At 51.3% G+C, this 21,052-nt stretch overlaps 1 protein-coding gene across 4 annotated transcripts in view; it reads left to right on the forward strand.

Annotated features, from left to right (window-relative positions):
• DYNC1I1 (dynein cytoplasmic 1 intermediate chain 1) overlaps positions 1–21,052 on the forward strand; it is a 132,248-nt gene that overhangs the window by 94,296 nt on the left and 16,900 nt on the right. For all 4 annotated transcript variants that reach the window (XM_036759877.1, XM_036759879.1, XM_036759878.1 and 1 more), the window contains one exon: positions 20,217–20,357. In XM_036759877.1, the coding sequence (XP_036615772.1) occupies positions 20,217–20,357 (141 nt within the window). The remainder of the gene's footprint in view (positions 1–20,216; positions 20,358–21,052) is intronic.

Genomic DNA, 21,052 nt, shown 5'->3' on the forward strand with positions numbered 1-21,052 from the left:
TCTGCTTGATGTCACTGGCACAGGCTACCCTTTGGCGGGCACCCTCTTTCAGCTTCTTTGGGTATATTGTCATCCCCCCCATTAGACTGTAAGCTCCTTCAGGGCAGAAACTGTCTTCCTTTTTCTTATTTATATCCCCAGACATTGGCACAATATCTGGTACTAGTAGGCACTTAATGTCCCCCTCAGTCTCCTCTTCCTCAGATTCAATATTTCTGAGGTAAGTAAGGAATTTAAGAGTTTATCCACTTTGGGAGGAAGAGACAGAGACAGAGATAAAGAAAGACAGAAACATTACACAGAGGGAGGGAGAGAGGGAGAAGAGACAGAGACAGAGAGGGTGGAGGGAGAGAAGGGCAGACAGAGAATGGGTTCTAGTAGATGTCTAGATAACTGAAGTCTTTGTTACGTTTACCTGTCTTTGCTATATTTTGCCTCTTGGCTAGACTTGGGATCTGTTGCCCAAACTCTTCAACTATCTTCTGTCTAGGTCATCTGTAGTGCAATCCAATGACAGAATCCCTGTCTCTCCCTCTGTTACCTTTCACCTAAACATTCTCCACCATGCTCTGGGTCCTGGATTTCCTGACATCATCCTCCTCCTTGGCAATGCAGTGTATCTCTGATGGCCACATCCCAGTCAAAGGGCCTCAACTCCCCAAGTCTCAGTGATGACCATGAGGTCAAGTTTTCCTCCTCCAGGTCCTCTTGCTTGTGGCGTAAACTTTGGGCATTCATGTAGAGATCCTTGTGACAAGGCATCTTACTACCAGCTACTTTCTTGGGATTTTTGCTTTTGGTTTTTTACCTCCTAGGACCTTCTGGGTGTCCCAGCCTCTACTCTCCCATCTATTCTCCATGGCTTCTGGTTTGGGGGATAAAATAGGTCTTCTCTGTCCTTTCTAGTTTCTGGTCAGTTTCTAAGACACCTTCACATCGAATGCCTCCATGTCCACCTTTTGGGGGAGCCTCCATCTGAGGCCAGGGATCTATCTCCTGTATATTTTGAGCCCTTGTCCAAAAGCTGAATCCTGCTCTCAGACACCACTTTCTTAGCCAATCACTTCCTAACTCCTTTTGTCTTCTGCACACCTTTCCTTAGATGGGTGAAGATTAAGAAAACATAATTTGTGCCCCTGTGGGTTCCAGTTAAGACTGGCATCTTCCACAGGGTCGTTTGTGCCCTCGGGGATCACTCCAAGCTGGTAGCATTCAGTTGTTTTCAAGTCTTGGAATGGTCTGCCTTCTGGCTTGTAAACATGCCCTAGGAAGACCACAGAGCTCTCTGTGATCATCAGGTTGCCAAATGGCTGCTTCAGTTCCCCAACCAAGGGGTCACAAAAAAAGCACCATTGCCCTTCCAATGGGAAGTTTCTTTGATGGAGACCTCAGATATCCCAGTGAAGGTGATAGCTGGGCTAGGCATTGTGTAGTTCTCCCTTCTCTTCCTTTCTGAGGAAGGCCTTAAGAGCACAGAAGGAAGGTTGCTGGACAGCATTGGCCCCACCTCTTTCTGCAGGTGGGGAGAGGGGGTCAGAAAAATTGGAGCTGTGCCCCAATATGGCCTTTGGGAAAGAGGCAAAGTGAGATTTTAGGAAATATTTCCGAGGCTGAAAGGATTATGATCCAATTTAAAACATTATTTTTAGAATACGGTGAGAGCATCTTGAAGGCAAACTTGTGGTTGAATTAATGAGGAATCACTCTAATTGTGAAAAGTTTTTAAAGTGCCATCCTGTGGGCCACCTACCAGAGCTCATCTTTGCTGTTTCAGCCTTTGAGAGCCTGGGGTCCCTTCCCTCCCAGGATGAGGCATCAGAGAGAGATGAAGAGGATGCTCGTGGAGGCATCGGATGAGCCAAACCCCAGGCTCCACCTCCAGCAGGGCTTGAGAGAGGGGAAGGACAGAGCTGGCAGCACCCTGGCCTTTGCTGCAGCTGCACCCTCCCCATGGACTCAGAGTCCTCACCTGAGTCCAAGAGGGAGGCCAAGCCTTGGGCCCAGGGCTTGAGGTGGGCAGCCCTTCCCATCCTCCTTCCCACCCTCCCCAGCTTCATCCTTGCCATTTGCCATTTCTAGGTTAAAACTTGGCTGAGCAGGGGGAGAGGTGCCCACATGGGTGACTCAGCCCAGCCAGAACACACTGTGCCCTTGAGCAGCCTGTGAGTTGGAATTATGGCTCCAATGGATTCGGGCTGTCCCCAGCGGTGGAGCTGGGCCTAAGGACAGGCGAGGTGAGCCCCTGCCCGGGGGCAAGTGTTAAAGGGGGCACAACAAAGGCACCTTTAAAAATTCCATTTTAGGGACATGAATACTTTGACACGAGAGGGAGCCCTGACTTGATTACCATAAAGAACCCTGATCTTGCAGCCCGGAGTTCTGGCTTCAAGTCCAAACATAACACTTAGTATTGTGTTCTTCTCTCTGAGGAGATATTCCTCATCTGTAAAATGGAACGGTTACTGCATTTATTAAAATGCCCTCAGTGTGGGTAGCAAACATGATAAATTAGAGATAGTCACGCAGGGAGTTAAGTTTGACTTGATATTTATCACTGAGATGCAGTGGGAGGATACCCATGATTTTGATATGATGGCCACTAGGGGGTGCCGCAACACTCAGAGCACTGAGCCTGGAGTCGGCAAGACTTCAATTTAAACAGAGCCTCAGATAACTTTCTAGCTGGGAGACCCTGGGCAAGTCATTTAACCTTGGTCTGCCTTAGTTTCCTCACCTGTAAAATGGGGATAATAATAAGACATTCCTCTCAGAGTTAGAGAAATTAAATGAGATGGTGTTTGTAAAGTGCTTTGCCAACCTGAAATTCTGTGTTAGTGACAGTTATCAATACGGCTCCAGGAGGGTATGCCACACTTCAGAGAAGCCAGATACTTCTTCTGGAAATGAATCGGGAAGGAGTTGAATACCACTCAATGTCAATAAGTTCTACTCCTGGAGGGGGGGAATCCAAGAGCCAGAAAAATAGATGGATGGACAGGCAGACAGACAGGCAGGCAGGCAGATAGGCAGACAGACAGACAGACAGACAGACAGACAGACAGGCAGGCAGGCAGGCAGGGAGGCAGACAGACAGACAGACAGGCAGACAGACAGGCAGGCAGGCAGGCAGAGAGGCAGGCAGGAAGACAGACAGACAGACAGGCAGGCAGGCAGGCAGGCAGATAGACAGACAGGCAGGCAGGCAGACAGACAGACAGACAGAGAGATAGATTGATAGATTCAGGGAGAGGGGAGGAAGAGGGAGGGATGGAGACAGGAGGGAGGGAGGGAAGAGGAGGAAGAGAAAAGGAGGAAAGGAGAGAGAGGGAGAAAGGGAGCAAGAGGGGGAGCCAGGGTAGAAGAGAGGAGTCAGAGGGAGGGGGAGAGAGTGTAGGCTTGGGTGCTCATCACTCAGGAGGACTGGCCTCAGGGCAGAGGCATCTCTGGGGTAGGGAGTGAAGTGCCCTAAGAATATTTACCTGTACGGAAAGAGGAAGTGGATGAAGATGGGGAAAGTACTAGGATGACCTCTGCTTGTACACAGACTTTTCTTTTTTTTCCTGTATTTTTTTTTTTTTAGTTTTAGTTTACAACACTCGGTTCTACATAATTTTGAGTTCCAGATTTTCTCCCCTTCCTCCGCCCCTCCCTCCCCAAGATGGCATGGAATCTCATATAACTTCCATGTATAACTTCACATTGAATTAATTTACACACTAGTCAAGTTGTGGAGAAAAATTATGACCAATGGAATGAATCATGAGAAAGAAGAAACAGAACCAAAAAAAAAAACCCCAGAAACAAAAACAAAAGAGAGAAAAAAAAGGGAAAAAAAGGCAAGCATAAAGTGTGCCTCAATCTGCATTCAGACTCCATAGCTCTTTCTCTGGATGTGGATAGTATTCTCCATCATGAGTCCTTTGGAGTTGTCTTTGCACCTTGTATTGATGAGAAGAGCGAAGTCTGTCAGGGTTAGTCTTCACAGAATCCGTATATCTGTGGTTTAAACAGACTTTTCTTCAGACTGTTTGGTGCTAAGCGCTAGGTCAGGCATTCAAAAAGGAAACCCAGAACCTCCCGGAGTCACTACACAAATAGCCAAGAGCTAACCTTTGCCAAAGACCAATAATGTCTGGGCAGGACTCCCTGGTTGTTTCTTCCTTTGAAGGTAGAGGCACTAGCCTGGGCACAGCCTGTATAAACGCTGAGGATTCTCATCCCACCCCTGCCTTAAACGTGGGTCTTGGGCCCCAGAGCCAGGCTGCACCTCCCCTAAGGTATCAGAGGTATCCCTAAGGAATCAGGGTGATTCCCTAATGCCATAACCTGAGACACACTGGGGTGCTCCCCCACTAGATTATCATTTGAGAATTATTTTAGACAGACAGAATTAAGAAGTTTTTTGAAAGGGGTATTCATAAAGTGGCACAGTCAGACCAGCCCCCTGTCCCAAAGTCTGTGATACCCTCCCACACAAACACCTACCCAAGTCCAGGCAAAACTGAACTTGAGTTTAGAAAACATACAGGAAGGGGGTAAGAGGGCTCCTGGTTGGAAATTCGATTCTGCATCAGATTCTCCCTAACCAGGAAAAATTGGCTGCTGGGCTGAAAATGATGAGCCCCTTGGTGGGGGATGAGCACTCCACCTTAGAATTTAGCAAAGAGACTTTACATGATGGTGTGCATAGTCCAACATCCTCCAGATTTGTGAAAGATTCAGAGACAAGGGAGGAAGCCATGCATAAACCAAGTTTTACCAGGAAAGTCAGCACAGGAATAATTGTAAAATTCTTAATAATGAAATTCTGATAACACAAAGAAATAATTCCTATTAAAAGGAAAAGGGGAAATTGTCTGCAGAGAACAATGAAGATGCACTGGGAGCATATCAACCCAATTTGGTGATTAAAAGACAGGAGGAGTGGGTGGGAGTGTGGGAGGGTGGGGTGCAGGGTGGGGGAGGGAAACTGAAGGAGAAGATGGAAGCCAGGGCCGACAGAGAGGATCTATCAAAAGCACCAAGAACCCTACAAAAAAATTGTCCAGTGTGCTAGAACTCAGAGATAAGCTCCTCGAGGGCAGGGACTGTTGTTACTGGTACTTAGCTTACTTCCTGGCCCATAATAAGTACTTAATAGTGCTGGAGAGGCAAACCTATGGGACAGGAAGGATGGCAGCACCTTTGACAGAAACAGAATTTTGGAGGAGAAATGAGTTTTGAGAAAATATAATGAATACCATGAGTTAAATTACTTGGCCCAGATGAACTACATCCTTGATGCTGAAAAGGACTGGTAGATGTTATTGCCATCAGGGAGATCTGAGGGATTGTGGAGATTAAGGAAGATAGACAAACATTGTCCCAATGTTCCAAAAAAGGGCAAAAATGAAATATGCGAACTCTAGACCAGTGATGTCAACTTGGATCCCTGGGGAAACATTAGAAGGAATTGTTAAAGGGAAGGCTGTTGACCATCCAGAAAAGGAAGGTGTGATTCCAAAGAGCCAGCCTGGCTTCTTCTAGGAGAGGTTGTGCCTCACTTGTTACTCATTGGGGAGCCTTTGGGGGCTCTGCCAAGGTCACTGACTGACATTTCATCCAGTTCTGTGATAAAAGTCTCTCATACTACTCTTGCGAACAAAGTGATTGGCATATGTGTGGGCTAAATGAGTGTACGACTGGTTTGGAATAATCCTGACAACCAGGGAGGGTGGGAGATCCAAACCTACTGTGTCTTTGCTGCAGGGAGCTCCTCTGTGGGGGACTCCCACCACCAACATGGTTGGCATCTCCTGTGAGACTTTCAGCACCAGGAAGTCGGTTTGACTGAGAGTTGGCACCTGAACCCAGGTCTTCCTGGCTCTCCACTCAACAATGCCACTGAGCTTCCCAAGAACTCTGTGAGGAAGGTGGCATTGAGAGTATCACCCCTATTTTACAGATGAGAAAACTGAGAGTGAAAGCAGAGGTCAGCCCATGTCACACAACCAGGGAATGTCTGAATTCACACCTCTCAGTCCTGTCTGCAAGATTCCTTATTACCTGCTTTGCTAAAATCCAGATAAACCATATGGAAGCATTCCCTTGACCTCCCAGTTTAGGAATTCAGTCAGAAAAGGAAATAAATCTGATTCGTTCTTTAAAAAAAATCTAGTTAAAGTTTTGAGTTCTAAATTCCATCCCTCCTTCTCTGCCTCTCTCCCCTCCTCCATCCCTGGGACAGTAAGCAATCAGATATAGGTTATACATGTGCAATTATGTAAAACATTTCCCTATTAGTCATTTTGTACAAGAAGACTCAAATAAAAGAAAAAAAGAAAGAAAGAAAGTGAAAAATAGGATGCTTCAGTTTGTATTCAAACAACATCAGTTCTTTGTCTGGAGGAAGATAGCATGCTTCATCATGAGTCCTTTGGGATTGTCTTGGAACCTTGCATTGCTGAGAAGAGCTAAGTCTATCAAAATCGGTCATCCCACAATGCTGCTGTTACCGTGTACAGTGTTCTCCTGGTTCTGCTCACTTCACTCGGCATCTGTTCACGGTTTCAGGTTTTTATGAAATCATCCTTCTTGCCATTTCCATTACAATCACACGCTACAACTTGTTCAGCCATCCAATTGATGGGCATCCTTTCAATTTCCCATTCTTGGCCACCACAAAAAGAGCTGCTGTAAATATTTGTGTACTGATAGGTCCTTTTCCCTTTTTTGGATGTCTTTGGGATATAGACCTAGCAGTGATATTGATGAATCAAAGGGTATGCAGAGTTTGATAGCCCTTGGGGCATAGTCCCATATTGTTCTCCAGAATGATTGGATGAGTTCACAACTCCACCAACAATGCATTAGTGTCCCAGTTTCCCCACATCCCCTCCAGAATATATCATTTTCTTTTTTTGTCATATTAGCCAATCTGATAGGTGTGAGGTCGTACCTTGGAGTTGTTTTAATTTCCATTTTTCTGGTCAATAGTGATTTAGAGCATTTTTATATGATTGTAGAGAGTGTTGATAGCCTGATTCATTCTTGATAAAGCCCTGAAGATTCTTTGTAATCTCTGATTCTCTTTCTAAATATTCACTAATCATGCCTTTAATGAATTTTCCCAGGAGTCAAAGTCAGGTTCATGACTTAGAGTTTGTAGGCTCTGGTGTCTTCCAGCTTTTGAAGATTGGGACAAGTGTTTCCCTTCTCCAGTCTTTTGGAACCTCTCCTATCTTCCAGATATTCCTGACAGTGGCTTATTGATCACAGCTACCAATTACTGCAGTACCCTGCAGTAGCCTTTCCAGGCTTCCCAGCCTGGAAACAGAGCAGGTCAAAGCTCCCATGGCAAGCCTCTGGTTTTGTGAATAGCCCCCTATGTCCAGCCTGGGAGAGGCAGGGAGAACCAGCCTTCCTCATTGTCACCTTACTCTTCTTCATCACCATCTTCTTTGTCTACCAGAGCTTTGTGCTACAGGCCCCTGAACCCTTTGAAATCTGCTTTCCTCTTCATCCAGGGTATGTGTCAGCCAATGCTCATATGTCATCTCTTTCTCTACCACAAATCCTAAGAGAGAGAGAGAGAGAGAGAGAGAGAGAGAGAGATCACTGAGCCTCTGGGTCCTCCTCCTCTTCATCCTGGGCACCATTTTGCCCTTGTTGGGGATCATCCAGTTCTATCCCAGGTTCCTCACTCACCTTTCCTGCTCACCATAGTCTGGACAAATTGTCTTCCTCATCATCTCCCATGCCTTGGCCTTCTCCCTCCTCATTGGCTTCCTTCCCAGATCAGCTCACGAGCCATTCTCTGTAGGAAGTTAATTGTGATCCCTCCAGGGACTGGTTCCCCCCTCCCAGTATGTGCATTTATATATCATATATGGACATACACACACATGTGTGGAATTTAATTATCTACACACAGATTATTTCCCAAGTGGACAAATAGAACTTAACGTTGACAAAGGCAGGGATCACTTTCATTTTTTTTATCCATGTATCCCCAGAACCTGGTGAGAGCATCTCAAGGTGTTTAATCAGTGCTTGTTGAGTCGATGAATGAATGGACTAATGAAGACGAAGGCAGGATATTGTGCTCAGAATTGGGGAGAAAAAGAGGAAGAAAGCAGAGGGAGTGAACATCAGGCTATGTCATTCCCCTCCATGAGGTGGTGCAGTCAGGGCATCAGCAGAAATGAAAGAAGGCAAACCTTGGACTAGTCCCTGAAGGGAGAGTAGGTGTGGACAGTGGAGACGCTGCCAGGGCCTCACTGACATCAAGCCCCAGAGGCTTTGAAGTCAAGTGGCCTTTGTGAATCCTTTGGGTGCCCTTGATTTTTTCAGTGACCATCTTTTATAATCTTAGAAAGGCATTCTTGGATTGGAGGAGTGGCTCTGTGACTGAGATCCATGTAGTTCAATTTTATATAACTGTATGTTCTGGCTCAGGCCATTCTGCTTGTTGGAGAAAGACACTGAGACACTGATAGATGTTCCTTGATAAGTGATGCTTTTCTCCCCTCTGGTGGCCTAAATGATCCCTTTCTTCCACAGTCCATCCCAGAACCCCCGATCCTGAGGTTTTCTTCCCATATTTGTTCTGGGTCTTTCTTCCCTGCCCTTCTTCCCAATTGTTTTCTCTTGGGTTGAGTTCTGAGCCCTTGACTGGGGCCCCTCCTCTTCTTGGTGTCTCCATTGGATGGAGCTTTGTCAGCCTCTCCTCTGCCCTCCCCTCTCCCCACAATTTCTTCCCTGATTCCATTCCTAGGCACCTGAGATCATCGCAGGGAGAGCTGGAAGGGACCTAGAGACCATGTTGTCAGGACTCCCTCTAATTCCCCCTCCTCCATACACACACACATTTTTATCCCTTAATTCCGCCTAGGAATTTTTGGGCTGCCTCCTGTTCTTCCTCTAATTCCTCCAGGGGTCTGTGCTTCGAGCCATTGTTCTTCCTGTGTGGCTCCTGGAACGGTTTTGGCACGCCTCGATGGTGACGCTCTCCCCCTCTCCCCTTGGTCTGTGCTTGTAAAAATGGTATCGGTGCCTGACTTGGGAGGGATCTTCATTTTCTTGTGAAAACTTCTGGCCATTTTGTTCCGTTGAACCATTCTTTTGTCCATTTGAGGTGCGACTGTGATGAGCGTGGCCCTCGGAGCTCCCACTTCCTTATCTGCCTGGGGCCATTGGCCTTTCATGCTGACTCTCTGACCTTTCCAATTCCCTCTCTCCTCCAGGAAGCTTTCTTGACCATATCGGCCCTAGGGATCTCTCCCTTTGAGATCTCACCTCTTCCGAGGTGAATTTGCAGCACACTCCGGGGCAAGCATAGCTGCTCCCCAATGGAGGGTCTTCGATGACCCAAGTGGTTAGTTCCTGAGGAACCTGGGTTCCCAAGGAAAGGATCATCAGAGCGGGGTGAGCAGTGCACAGTGTCATGGCATTTCCCATCATGGAACAAGGTACACTGACCTCTGCTCCTCACCACTGCCCCACCCCAACCCCTACCCCCGCTCAAGGCTGAGCACTAGAAACTGCGAGGTGACCCTGGTCGGAGAAAGGAAGTATGTCGGCTATGTCCAGCCCAGCGTCCAGAATTCCTGAGCCCCATCCCGCAGCCGCTTCAACCCCTGGATTTTCTTCCTGTGACCTCTTAGCTCCTTCTCTCCCAACCCCACTCCCAGCTCTCCCAGCCAACACACCACCTGTCCGCATTGCCACATTCCTTCCTCTCTTGGCTCCGATCACCTAAGCTCACCCAGGGAGAAGACTCTGACTGACTTTGAAATCGACCGCAAGAATGTCATCCCGGCGTTTAGCTCCAGACTCGCCGGGTTCTGCAGCTTCCTTCCCTTCCTTCCCGGGCCCCAAACCCCCTCCTCTGGCTACTGGGATACAGCCACTGTGCCTTCATGCTTTCAGGCACTGGGACAAACCCCAACATCCCTACCCGAGGGCCTTGGGGCCGCCTGACCCAGCACCAGCACTCACTCCCTGGCTCACTGACCGGGATGAACGTCTCTCCTAGCTGTCCGTCTGTGATGCTCCGTATATGAGGTGCTAAATGTCTACCCGTTGGAGAGGGGCCAAGGTCCTGAATCCTCTTCCCCTTTGGGCGAGTCACCTCATTAAGGAGACAAAAGGGCATTCGCAGACGCTGGAAGGCTCCAGGAGAGCTTGTCCACATTTGGGAAGGACGGATGGACAGCCGGATGTCCCCTTTTCTCCTCTCAGACCTGGCCATGCCCAGTGGCCCTTCTCTGGCTTCAGTGTCTTACAGAGATCTCTTCACTCGTGTTGTTGGGGCCACTGTCCACACTGCTTTCTTTCTGCCTCCCCAAAGGTCTTCCACTCCTCAACCTCTCAGGCCTTGGAGTTCAACGATAATCCATGACACTGGTCCAGCCATTCTCTAATCAATGGGCCCCATTTTTTTTTTTGGCTACCACAGAAAAATGCTGCTGTGAATATTTTGGTTAAGTCATTCAGTGGGTATAGTCTATGCCAGGAGCCATGATGAGCACTGGAGACAAAAAGACAAAAGAAGGCTCTGCCCTGAGAAGGCTTCCATTTCATTGGGAGGGAGAAAGAAAACAAGCATTTATTAAGCACCTACGGTGTGCCAGCTTCTGAGCTCAGCACTTTACAAATGTCACCTCATATGTTCCTCACCCCACCCCTAGGAGGCAGGTTCCCTTATGATCCCACTTTTACAGTTGAGGAAACTGATGCAGACAGAGGTTGAGGGTCTTGCCCAAGGTCACACAGGCAGTTAATGTCTTAGGCTAGATTTGAACTCGTGTCTTCCTGACTCCTGGCCCCAATTTCTCTCTACTGACCCACCTAGCTGTATACAGCAGGCATACAAGAAAACATGCCAGAGAGACAAAACTCATTACCAGTGGGATGAGGCTGGAGGTCAGGAAAGGCCTCAGGAGGGAGATAACACTTATCCGAGTCTCTGAGGGAACTGGGGATTTTAAGAGGTAGGGGACCCTGGCCTGTGCAGTGATGGGGATTGGGGGATGCTAGTGGGAAACTGCCCATCATCTGGTTTGGACCAGAGTCCTTGCAGGGAAACACTGTACAGTGAGGCTGGCCGGGTGGCCCCAGAGCCATCTGACACAATGGGATATAGTTTTATATATAAATCTGATCTGTTTATGTCATACGTTATATTCTGACATCTCAGAAGCAATAGGAAGACCCTGGAGTTTTTGGGGGTTGAGGATGATACGGTCAGACCTGGGACTGTGCAGTTTGGATGGGGGGCCAAGCTTTGGTCTCCCCGATTCCAAGATCAGAAGGGTCCCCTGTCCCCCAGGACCTGTAATGTGGGGCACCTTTTGATTATCCTAAAAGCACCTTCCTCCAGTCCCAAAGGGCCCTTTCCAAATGCAGGTCTTTCTCAGCTTTGGCTTCCCTGGGATACATGCTTGGGAGGGAGCATGAGGGGCCTTGCTCTCCTCTCAGCATTGTAGATTCCAGATTGGGGGGAGCCCGCGGCTGTTGCTCATCCTCCCACCATCCCTGCTCTCACTGAGCCTTCTTGCTTCCAGCCCCACATCTCTTGAACAACATTCTTTCTATGCCTCCTTCACAATTCTGGAATGGTGTCTGAAGGAGAGTAGGGGACCCCCATCAGAAACCTTAGGCTTTATCATTACTCGACACTAGCCCAGAGATCTTCTTTCCCATTTCCACCAAATCTCCCCCTGTGCTTTGAGGACCTCCATGGTGAAGAATGAGAAGGGAAGATCAGACCCTGTCTGCAGAGTCCCATAAGATGCCCCTTCCCCACCTCCTACCCCCACACCACCAGCAAAATGATGCCCCAAAGGTCTCACTTGTGTCTGGAATCAAGACTCCATGAAACATGGAACAGATGTCACAGATTTCAGAACTCTGTGATTGCTTGCATCAGCTCCCCGAGGGGCTGGCCATGGTCAGAGTACCTCTGGCCAAGGAGGGATTCCCTGTGGATGCTGAGGTCCTCCAGCCCCAGGACATCAAAGGGCCTCCTCCTGAGATCCATGAGGATTCAGAAGAGTTTGGCCTAACTGTCCACACAGGAAAAGCCAAGTGGATGAAAAGTGCCCATTGTCCAGGCTAGGAGATGCAGTTGGATGGACAACCCCTGTTGCTGTTCACACGCCATTTTTGAAGAGCGCCATTGATATCATGGACGTTGTCGTGAGTTGGCTGTGAATTGGATTTAAGCAAGGCAGGGTTGTGCAGTCTCACTCTCTTTTCCAGATTCGTGACGTCCACTAAGGAGAAAAGGACTCCTAGGGTGGGTCCCTCGCTGTGTATCTCTTGAACAGACACTGCTCAGAAATGGTTGGCTGCATTCAAAATTGGACAAAGGGAGAGGAGAGCAGGCTGGATGGGTGAAAGGCTCAGGACTTTTCAGGACCCCAAGTACTTCTATGAAGCAAAGGCCCATCTTTTTCACACCAATATTTTGCTTGGCTAGGAGTCATGGACCACCCTGATGTCTAAAGAAATAGAATAGAAGATTCCCTTCCCCCCACCATCCCTACACTCACCAAACAGGGAAATGGAGGTGGTGGGTACGAGCATCTGCAATACCTGGAGTGACCACAAGGGCTGTTTGACTGCTGACCAGATCTTGGGCAGCATTCTGGGAGGCACCAGGTCTAGACTACAGAGGAGGTGGCCTGGGGCAGACTCTTCGAGGAGGGGCCCCTGGGCACCCAGTGCCAGCCTCAGGACTGTGCTGGACATGCCACGGGGAACAGCCCACTCTCCCTCGGCCCGGGTGGCTGGCCAGAGACACGGGGGGCAGGCCTGGGCCTGGAGGGAGCTCAGGCTTGGGCTCAAGGCAGCTGATGGCAGACCCCTGGGCTGAGCGGGCCCCCAGCCCATTCCCCAGCTTTACAGGGCCAACACCAGTCAAAGCCTGTTTAATAGGATACATTCTTTGATAGAGATAATTAACTTCTTTCTCTTCGGCGCCTCCTGGATTAAGGAGGCTTCTCCCATGCAAATAAGCGAAGCGTCAGGGGAAACAGAAATCTGGAGAGAAGACAACCTTTTATGTGGGTTCCAGCGTGTGCTTAGGGAAGCGGCGGCTGGAAGAAAGTCCCCTGAGGGAGGCCTGGGCGGCCTGAACTCCCCATGGCCCCTCCCTGCTGCATCTGCGACAGACCCAAGGACACCATAGGTCCAGGCTGTCTGCACCCCCTCACAAGGTCCAGGAGGTGGGCAATGGGACCCGCATGAATTGGGGAAGACACTTTTCCTTCAAGAAATGTGTTCCTGAGTGATCCGTGGCAATCCAGCAGCATGCCTTTGTGAAGAACCTACTATGTGCCCAGAGCTGAGTTCTACCCTGGGGATTCAAAGCTAAGAGGGAAGCAGCCCCTGCCCTCAATGGGGCTTCCTTTCTGCCTAGTAAAACAAGTACCCAGAGAAGTAGATACAAAACAGACTTATCTTACCTGCTTGGAGAAAACCAAGAAAAAAGTTGAGCGCCCCAAGGCAGGCCCTCCCTCTCCGGGCAGCTCCAAGGGTGAAGAAGGTCCGACCTCAAGCCTAACCCTGGCGCTCTCCAGGTGTCCCCCAGCCCTCCCCCTGCTCTTGCTTCTGCCCTCCACTGGCAGGTCTGCAGATGCTCCAAGGTAACTGTCACCTCCTCTCTTGAGCCAGCCAGGTCTCCAGCCACCCTTCATGATACAGACTGTGGGCCCTAGGCCTGCCTGCCTTCCTCTGCCCCACTCCACTTTAGCAATGTCCTTCTTAACATGGAGCGTCCAGGAAAGGGAGACCAGGGTGGAGGCTTAAGGATTCCTCCCTCCTCTCACATCGGCAGCTCGAGGGATCAATGGTGCTTTATGAGAAGTCCAGAAAGCTTATGGGACCGAAGTGCACAGATACAAGTGGTGCTTCTGGGGATCTCTCTGTCCTGGGTCATGGCCAGATCTTGCTCTTATGGAGGCTTGAACTTAGCCCTGGAACGGGGTGGGGGAGCATTTTAGGGAGGAATGCTACCAGGATGAAGAAGGGCCTGGAGTCCATGGCATTGGAGAACCTTGTTTAGCTTGGAGAAAAAAAGACTGGGTGTGTCGGGGTGGGAATGGGGGGTGGGAAGAAGGGGGCAGCAGGTGTGTCCAAGAGGGATTCTCCTTGTTCTCCTCATCTGAAGGTGAATTGAGGCTCCACTTCCCTCATAAGGAAGCAGCCTTCCCAGAAATTGAAGGGGAATGGACAGCCTCAGCAGGTGCCAGAAGTAGAGGCCCCCTGGTCAGGACAAGAGGCCTCCAAGGCCAGCCTTCTGGGCCTCCATCTCCTTCTTGGTGCTACAGAAATTGTTCTGAGGGACCCCAAAGCTTCAGTCTCTCTTGTCCTTTTCACTCCTTCTCTGTGTCTCTCTCCCCCATCTCTGCTTCGCTTCTACTCTCTCTCTCTCTCTCTTTGTCTTCTCTCCTTCTCTCTCTCTCTCTCTCTCTCTCTCTCTCTCTCTCTCTCTCTCTCTCTCTCTCTCTCCTGCTGCTCCTCTCTGTCCTGTCTCTCCCCTTCCCCTTTCTTTTCTATCTGTCCTTCTTGTCCTTCTCTCTCCCTCTCTCTCCTTCTCTCTCTGTCTCTGTATCCCTGTCTCTCCCTGTCTCTCTTTCTCTCCCTGCCCCCCCATTTCCACCTCTCTCTCTCTCTCTATGTATCTCCCTGTATGTCTTCCTGACCCTCCTCTCTGTCTCTGTCTCTCCCTTCCCCTTTTTTCTTTGTCTGTCCTTCTCGTTCCTCTCTCCCCTCCCTCTCTCTCTGTCTCTCTCTCCCTGTCTTTCTCTTCCTGACCCCCTATCTCTTTCTCTCTCTTTGTGTCTCTCTGTATCTCTCTCCCTGCCCCTCCTCTTTGTCTCTGTCTCTCCCTTCCCCTTTCTTCTCTGACTGTGCTTCTTGTCCCTCTCTCTGTCTCTGTTTCTCTCTCTTTCTCTCCCTGACCCCCCATCTCTATCTTTCTTTCTCTGTGTCTCTCTGTATCTCTCACCCTGCCCCTCCTCTCTGTCTCTCTCCTACCCCTTTCTTCTCTTTCTTTCTTGTCCTTCTCTCTTCCCCCACCTCTCTCTCCCTGGCCCCCCTCTCTGTCTCTCTCCCCTCCACCCCATGGTGTCAGTCTTCCTCCCATCCACATTTGCTGGCTGACAGAAATGCCAAATGGCAGTTCCAAAGGCCAGCTGCTCAGTGGTTATGCCCTGGCTGTTGGGCATCGTCCTTTTCTGAGGGAGCCTTCTTTTTCTGTCCACAAGGAAAGCCAAAAGCGACTGTAGCTGTTTCCCTCACCCCACAGAAAGGAAAGGAAGCATTTATTTCTACATCTGCTTTTGAAACGAGCCCCTTGGAGCCCAAGCCAGCCTCTGGGCAGGTCTGTGGTGGGTTGCTGTGTCTGGGACAGGGTCTGAATTCCTAACACTCTGCGTGCTCTCTGGCCTTCAGGACTCCACCCTCCAGGCCTGCCCAAGGAGTCTAAGAGATAGAAGGATTTTAAGGGGAAAATCCAAAAAGGTCTGTTCTCTGGAAGGGACCTCAGCTGGCTGGGGGGAAGAGGAGCAGGAGGATGAGGAGGAGAAGGAGAAAGGGGCTCTGACCACCTTTCCACAAGATACCCTTTTAAAGCTACATGTCTTGGCCTCCAGGCCCAGACAGAAATGCTGCTGTTTTCCATAGCCCAACTGGTGTGGGAGGCCCTGGAATATTCACGCTGCCATATCTGTGGAATGAGAACAATCTTGCTATATTCTCAAATACAGCAGAAAGCTGGCAGGCCATAAAGGCCCCTGGAAATGTCCAGATGCTGCCCTGTTCCACCATCTCATTGAACCAAGCTGGTCCGACCAGCCAAGGGCAGAGCCCAGTCTGGAAGGGTGGTCTCAGCCCACACCATTAAGGTGACTCTGTCCATCACATGAGCTGAGCAGGGGCTACCCAGGATGCCTCATTGGTGTGATATGAATGGCTTGTCCTCCTTGGCAGCAGAGAGGGGTGCTGTGGGTGTCCTTACTGTGCCAAAGGAAGATGGCGCGCCCTCTCTCCTTCCCTGATCCTGGATCATCAGCAGGGCATCTCACAGGGTCACAACAGCATTTGCCCCATATTGCCTGTCACCTTAGACTGTTTTGAAAAACACCCAATCTTGGGTAAAGCGTTGAGGAGCCCTCCTGAGGTTTGTTTCCAGAAGACACTGAACATCTTGGAACACAAATATCTACACTTGAGAAGCTTCCATGCCTCCCACAGTGTGGTGCAGACATCACACTAGGCCTTCCTTAGGACCACAGGGAGACTCTGTCCATCCCCCACTGGCCAGATGTCCAGGTTCCCAAAGCAGCAGCAGGAGGAGGGGCCCAGAAGAGGCTAGGGCTCAGGTCAAGAACGGGTGGGAGAGGGGAGGGGACTGCATCTTAGTCTGGCCGATCATGTACACTGCAGATATAACTTTTAAAATCTTAATTACTTTACAATCTCAATGGATTAAGCTTGTCATTTAGGGCAAACTTGCTGCCTGTGGAGGAAATGCAAAATAATAAATGCAGAAAATCTCTCTGGGAAAATGCATATGATCCAAGCAACAGCGCATGGCCCAAGTCTGCAGGCTCTGCTGTGGCCAGGTCAGAGGCTGGTGGAGCATCAACCACTGGGGTGCGCCACCAAGGAACACAGCCTGACCAGCTCAGACAGCTTTGCTGACCCTTGGGGTTATGAGCAGCTTGTCCCCGATTTAATGCAGGAGCTGAATGATCTCAGTTATGGGAGATGTAGGTACCCGGCATTTGGTGAGTCACCGAGCATCGATTAAGCACCCACTATGTGCCAGGCTTTGGGTTAGGCACCGAGGATATAAAGAAAGGTAAAAGACAGTCTCTGACCTTCAGAAGCTCCAGATCTAATGTGGGGAGAAATCACAAGCAAAGGACTCTAAATACGTCGGATGGGCCCCAATCAGACAGGAGAAATTGGAGGGTGGCAGCAGTGGACAGCTCTGGCATGAAGGGTGATCCCAGAAGGCTTCCTGGAGAAGGTGGGATTTGGGCTGGACCTTGAGGGAAGGCAGGGAGGCCAGAAAGTGGCGATGTCAAAGTGATGGAAAAAGAGAAAGCTGGCACAGCTGCCCTGGATGCAGAGCCGTCACCTCAGCCTGCTGGTCGGCTCGCCTCAACAGTAATCATGATAGAGCTCATTCACATGGATTCCCTTATGTGCCAGCCACCTTACAATCATGCTCTCGTTGGATCCTCACAACACCCAAGCTATTGCCCCCACTTTATGGATGGGGAAACTGAGGCAGGCTGAAATGCAGTGACTGGAGCTCCCTCTCTCTAATCCAGGCACAGGCAGGCACAGAGCTGTGTCTGGAGGCAGGAAGACCTGAGTGCAAAACTAGCCTTAGACATTTACTAGTTAATTTCTGCCTTGGTTTCCTTAAGCTGTTTTGAGGATCAAGTGAGAGAATGTGTATAAAGTGCCTGGCACATAGTCTGGTTATGGTTGTTATTCCAGTCCAGTTGTTATTCCAGCTCAAGGAGCTCACAGTTGAATAAGGGAGACAACACGCTAGGTAATACAAGTCATGTACCATGTAAGTGGGAAGTCCTCTCAGAGGGGAAGGGGGAAGGAGCTGGGAGGGAAAGAGTTAGGGAACCAAGAGTGCAAAGTGAGAAGAGAGAGCATTCCAAGTGCAAAGGCCAAGAGCCTGGAGGGTGTGTGGGGTGGGAGGGTCTGAAGACTGGCCAAGAAGGGAGCCCAAGAAGCCTGGAAGGCCACATGGGGGCAGGTTATGATGAGCTTTCAATACCATCTTTTTGTATTTGGTCCTGAAGGGGAAAGGAAGACCCTGGAATTTACTGAGTGGGGGTGTGTATGATGTGGTCAGGGCCCTACCCTTTAGGAAGATCAACTTGGCAGCTAGATAGGGCTGGACTGGGGTGGGGAGAGACTTGAGGCATGGGGTGATGGGGAGGGTAGTGGGAGTTGAGTGGAGAGAGGGGGGTAGGTAGGAGACATATCCTGGAGACAAAAAGGACCAGATTCATGGATCGATTGGAGTGTGTGGCTTGTGCAGAGTGAGGAATGAAGGATGACAAACAAGGAGGTTGTGGTCTTGGAAAGTAGGAGTGAAGGTGGGAAGAGGGAAGAGAGATGAGGAGGTAGTGCTGGACATGTCAAGCCTGGAATCCAACAAGGCATCCAAGATGGATTCTAAGAGGCAGTTGGTGATTCAGGACTGCAGCTCAAGAGAGAGCTGGAGGCCAGTTGTAGACCACAGGCATGCTGAGTGAAGCCACACGGGAGAAGAGAAGAGAAGCCAAGACCCAGCACTGGAGGACTCCAATGTTAGTGGAAAGATCAGGCTGAAGAGCCAGCAAAGGAGACCGAGAAGGAGTGGTCAGAGAGGTAGGAGGAGAACCTTGAGAGCCGTGAGAATCCCCAAGAGGTTTCAGCGAGGTCAGAAAGGGGAAGGACTTGGAAAAGGCCATTGGATTTGGTGATTAAGAGATCGTTGGGGATAGGTGTGCATCGACCATAAAGAAATTAGCCTGTTCAGTATGGTGAGACCAGAGACCTCCATCACTGAATTCTGTGACACCTTATTCCCTCAGGCTCCTGTAAGTTGCTCCAGTCCTTGAGCCTGGGTAAGACAATGATTCGTGTTAAGCAATCCTATTAGGTGAGTCAGAGTCCAGGTCGCAGGGGAACCCCAAGTTCTGGGTGCTTTGTGTGCCCTGCCGGCAGGCTTCCCTGCAGTCGGAACTGGCTTCCAGGTCTCCTGCCTCCTCTCCAGCTGTAGGGGTCTCCCGGAGGAGAACAAGGTTGTAGCAAGCCGGGCCGGGCCGGCGCAACGGTCCTAGTCTGGGCGAATCTATGGTCACTGGGAGCAGAGCTCGGGGCCCCTGACGGGCCAACTTTCTGAGCGGGAGAAGGAGGCGGCTGGCTGCTCCCAGCCCAGGGAAGACCCTATTGTTTAGCTCTCTGTCACCCGAGAGAAGACTTAATTTCTTTTCTCTCTGGGGTTTTCATTATCATTTAAATTTCATTTTCCATTAATTGATCAGGGATTAGTAAAGTCATTATGCAGAAATTAGACGGCACGCGGCTGCCTCGGAGGCGGGCGGCGCGGGATGAATAATGCATGCGGTCCAATTACTCTGGCAAGCTGGGCCGTTTCCCTCCTGCCTCTGAGGGGACCGCAGGCTGGGCTGGGCAGCGGGGCCCAGAGGTGCCCTGAAAAGGCGTTGGAAAACCTCTTCTGACTGCTGGCTAGTGGGTCTGGAAATGCCCAAGGCCTGGGGTGGGGTGGGGGGACAGGGATGGCAGAAGGAACCCAAGACAGAGGTCGGCGCGGGACCCGGGGCCTCGGGGAGGCCGCCTTGGCCAGCTTCCGGGCTCGGGGGAGCCCCCTCTCTCCTTCCTTCCCCCCTCCCTATTTCACCGAGCTGCTCCAGTCAGAGGAGCAGGAGCCTCGCATGGCCGCTGGGGGGCAGGCGCCTCCCGCCTTCTCCAACTCGAGGGATCCGGAGAGGATCCTTGCCTAGTCCAGCCCTGCTGGGGGAGGGGGGGTGCCCACAGGAATGCCTCCAACCTGGAGCCCACGGCCCTCCCTCATCCTCCTGGTCCCCCAGGTGCCCTAGCGCTCCTCTCTGACTCTGCCTTCCCAAGCACTGGCCCCCTCCCCCCAGTGACATCCCCCCACCCCAAATCCCCATTAGCCCTCTCTCTGCCTCCCCCCACCCCCGCTCGGCACCCTTTCCCATCCCTCCCTCGGTCCCTCCTCTGGTGTCTCGCTGGCTTGCTCCTGGGCACATTAAGCCCCGGTCCCCACCATCTCCCCCCACCCCGCCTGAACGCCCCCCACCACCACCCCACCCCCCGCGGGCCCGGCCAGGACTTTCATCTCGGGAAGTTTTATGGCGCTTTGTAAACGTGCAAAGTTTTTAATTAGACTCGTCCAGACCGTCTGGGGGCCCGGGGCGGCGCCAGCGCCAGCGAGTCTGGGGGGGAGGGGGTGCCCGTGTGTGTGCCCGGGTGGGTGTGCCCGGGTGGATGAGTGTGTCACACTATCTGTCACTCTGTGTGTGTATGCCCCTCTGTGCGCTTATGTGTGGCTATGTGCGTCGGAGAGCGAGTCCCCGGGCGCTCCCCGCTCCCCTCCCGTCTGCCCCACCGCCCCACCCCACCCTACCAGCACCCCCACCTCTGTCTCCGCCCTTCCACAGCACAACCGGGCTCTCTACTCCTTTGAGGACAACGCCGACTATGTCTACGACGTCATGTGGTCCCCTGCGCACCCCGCGCTCTTCGCCTGCGTGGACGGCATGGGTCGCTTGGATCTGTGGGACCTGAACAGCGACACTGAGGTCAGAGCCGCCCCCAAGGCCTTGCGGGACGGGAGGGGAAGGGACGCTGGGGGGGGGGGGGTAGAGGGAACAGCACCCCCTCGCTCTCCGCTCTCCCCGGAAGCTAGAGGACACCTCTCCACCCCACTACTGGCTAGGCAGGCCGCCTGGGGCTAGCGGGAACAGCGGGGAGCAGAGGCAGGCTTTGGGGAGGAGAGCGCTCCAGGACCAAGGCAGCCTGGCCTCTCTAGGATGCTCGGCTGCCTCCCCCACCTCTCACCCCCTCCCTCTTGGTCAGCGAGTGTAGACCAGCCTGGACCTGGGCTGTCAGAAGCCTTCAAGGTCAAGGGCAAAGGGCCTCGTTGCCCCTGGCCCAGGCTGAAGCTGCTATAATAGAACAGGTGAGCAGGAGAAAGGAGGAGGAGGAGGAGGAGGAGGAGGAGGAGGAGGAGGAGGAGGAGGAGGAGGAGGAAAAGAGGGAGGGAGGGCGTGGGGGGAGGAGAAGGGAGGAAGGAGGAGAAAGAGGAGGAAGGGGAGAGGGAGGAGGAAAGGGGGTGGGGCGGGCGCAACTCGCCCAGCAAAGGGGCCTTTGAAGTCCTGAGGCCAGGAAGCGGCTCAGCCCTTTTAATTAGCCAGCTCCCTCTAGCTGGGGGGCTAGTCCGAGTCAGGACCAGCCGGGCCGCCGGGCGGCAGTCGTCTCCCAAAGGTGTGGCCCA

Source organism: Trichosurus vulpecula, chromosome 5, assembly GCF_011100635.1.
Source record: "Trichosurus vulpecula isolate mTriVul1 chromosome 5, mTriVul1.pri, whole genome shotgun sequence".
NCBI classification, from domain to species: domain Eukaryota; kingdom Metazoa; phylum Chordata; class Mammalia; order Diprotodontia; family Phalangeridae; genus Trichosurus; species Trichosurus vulpecula.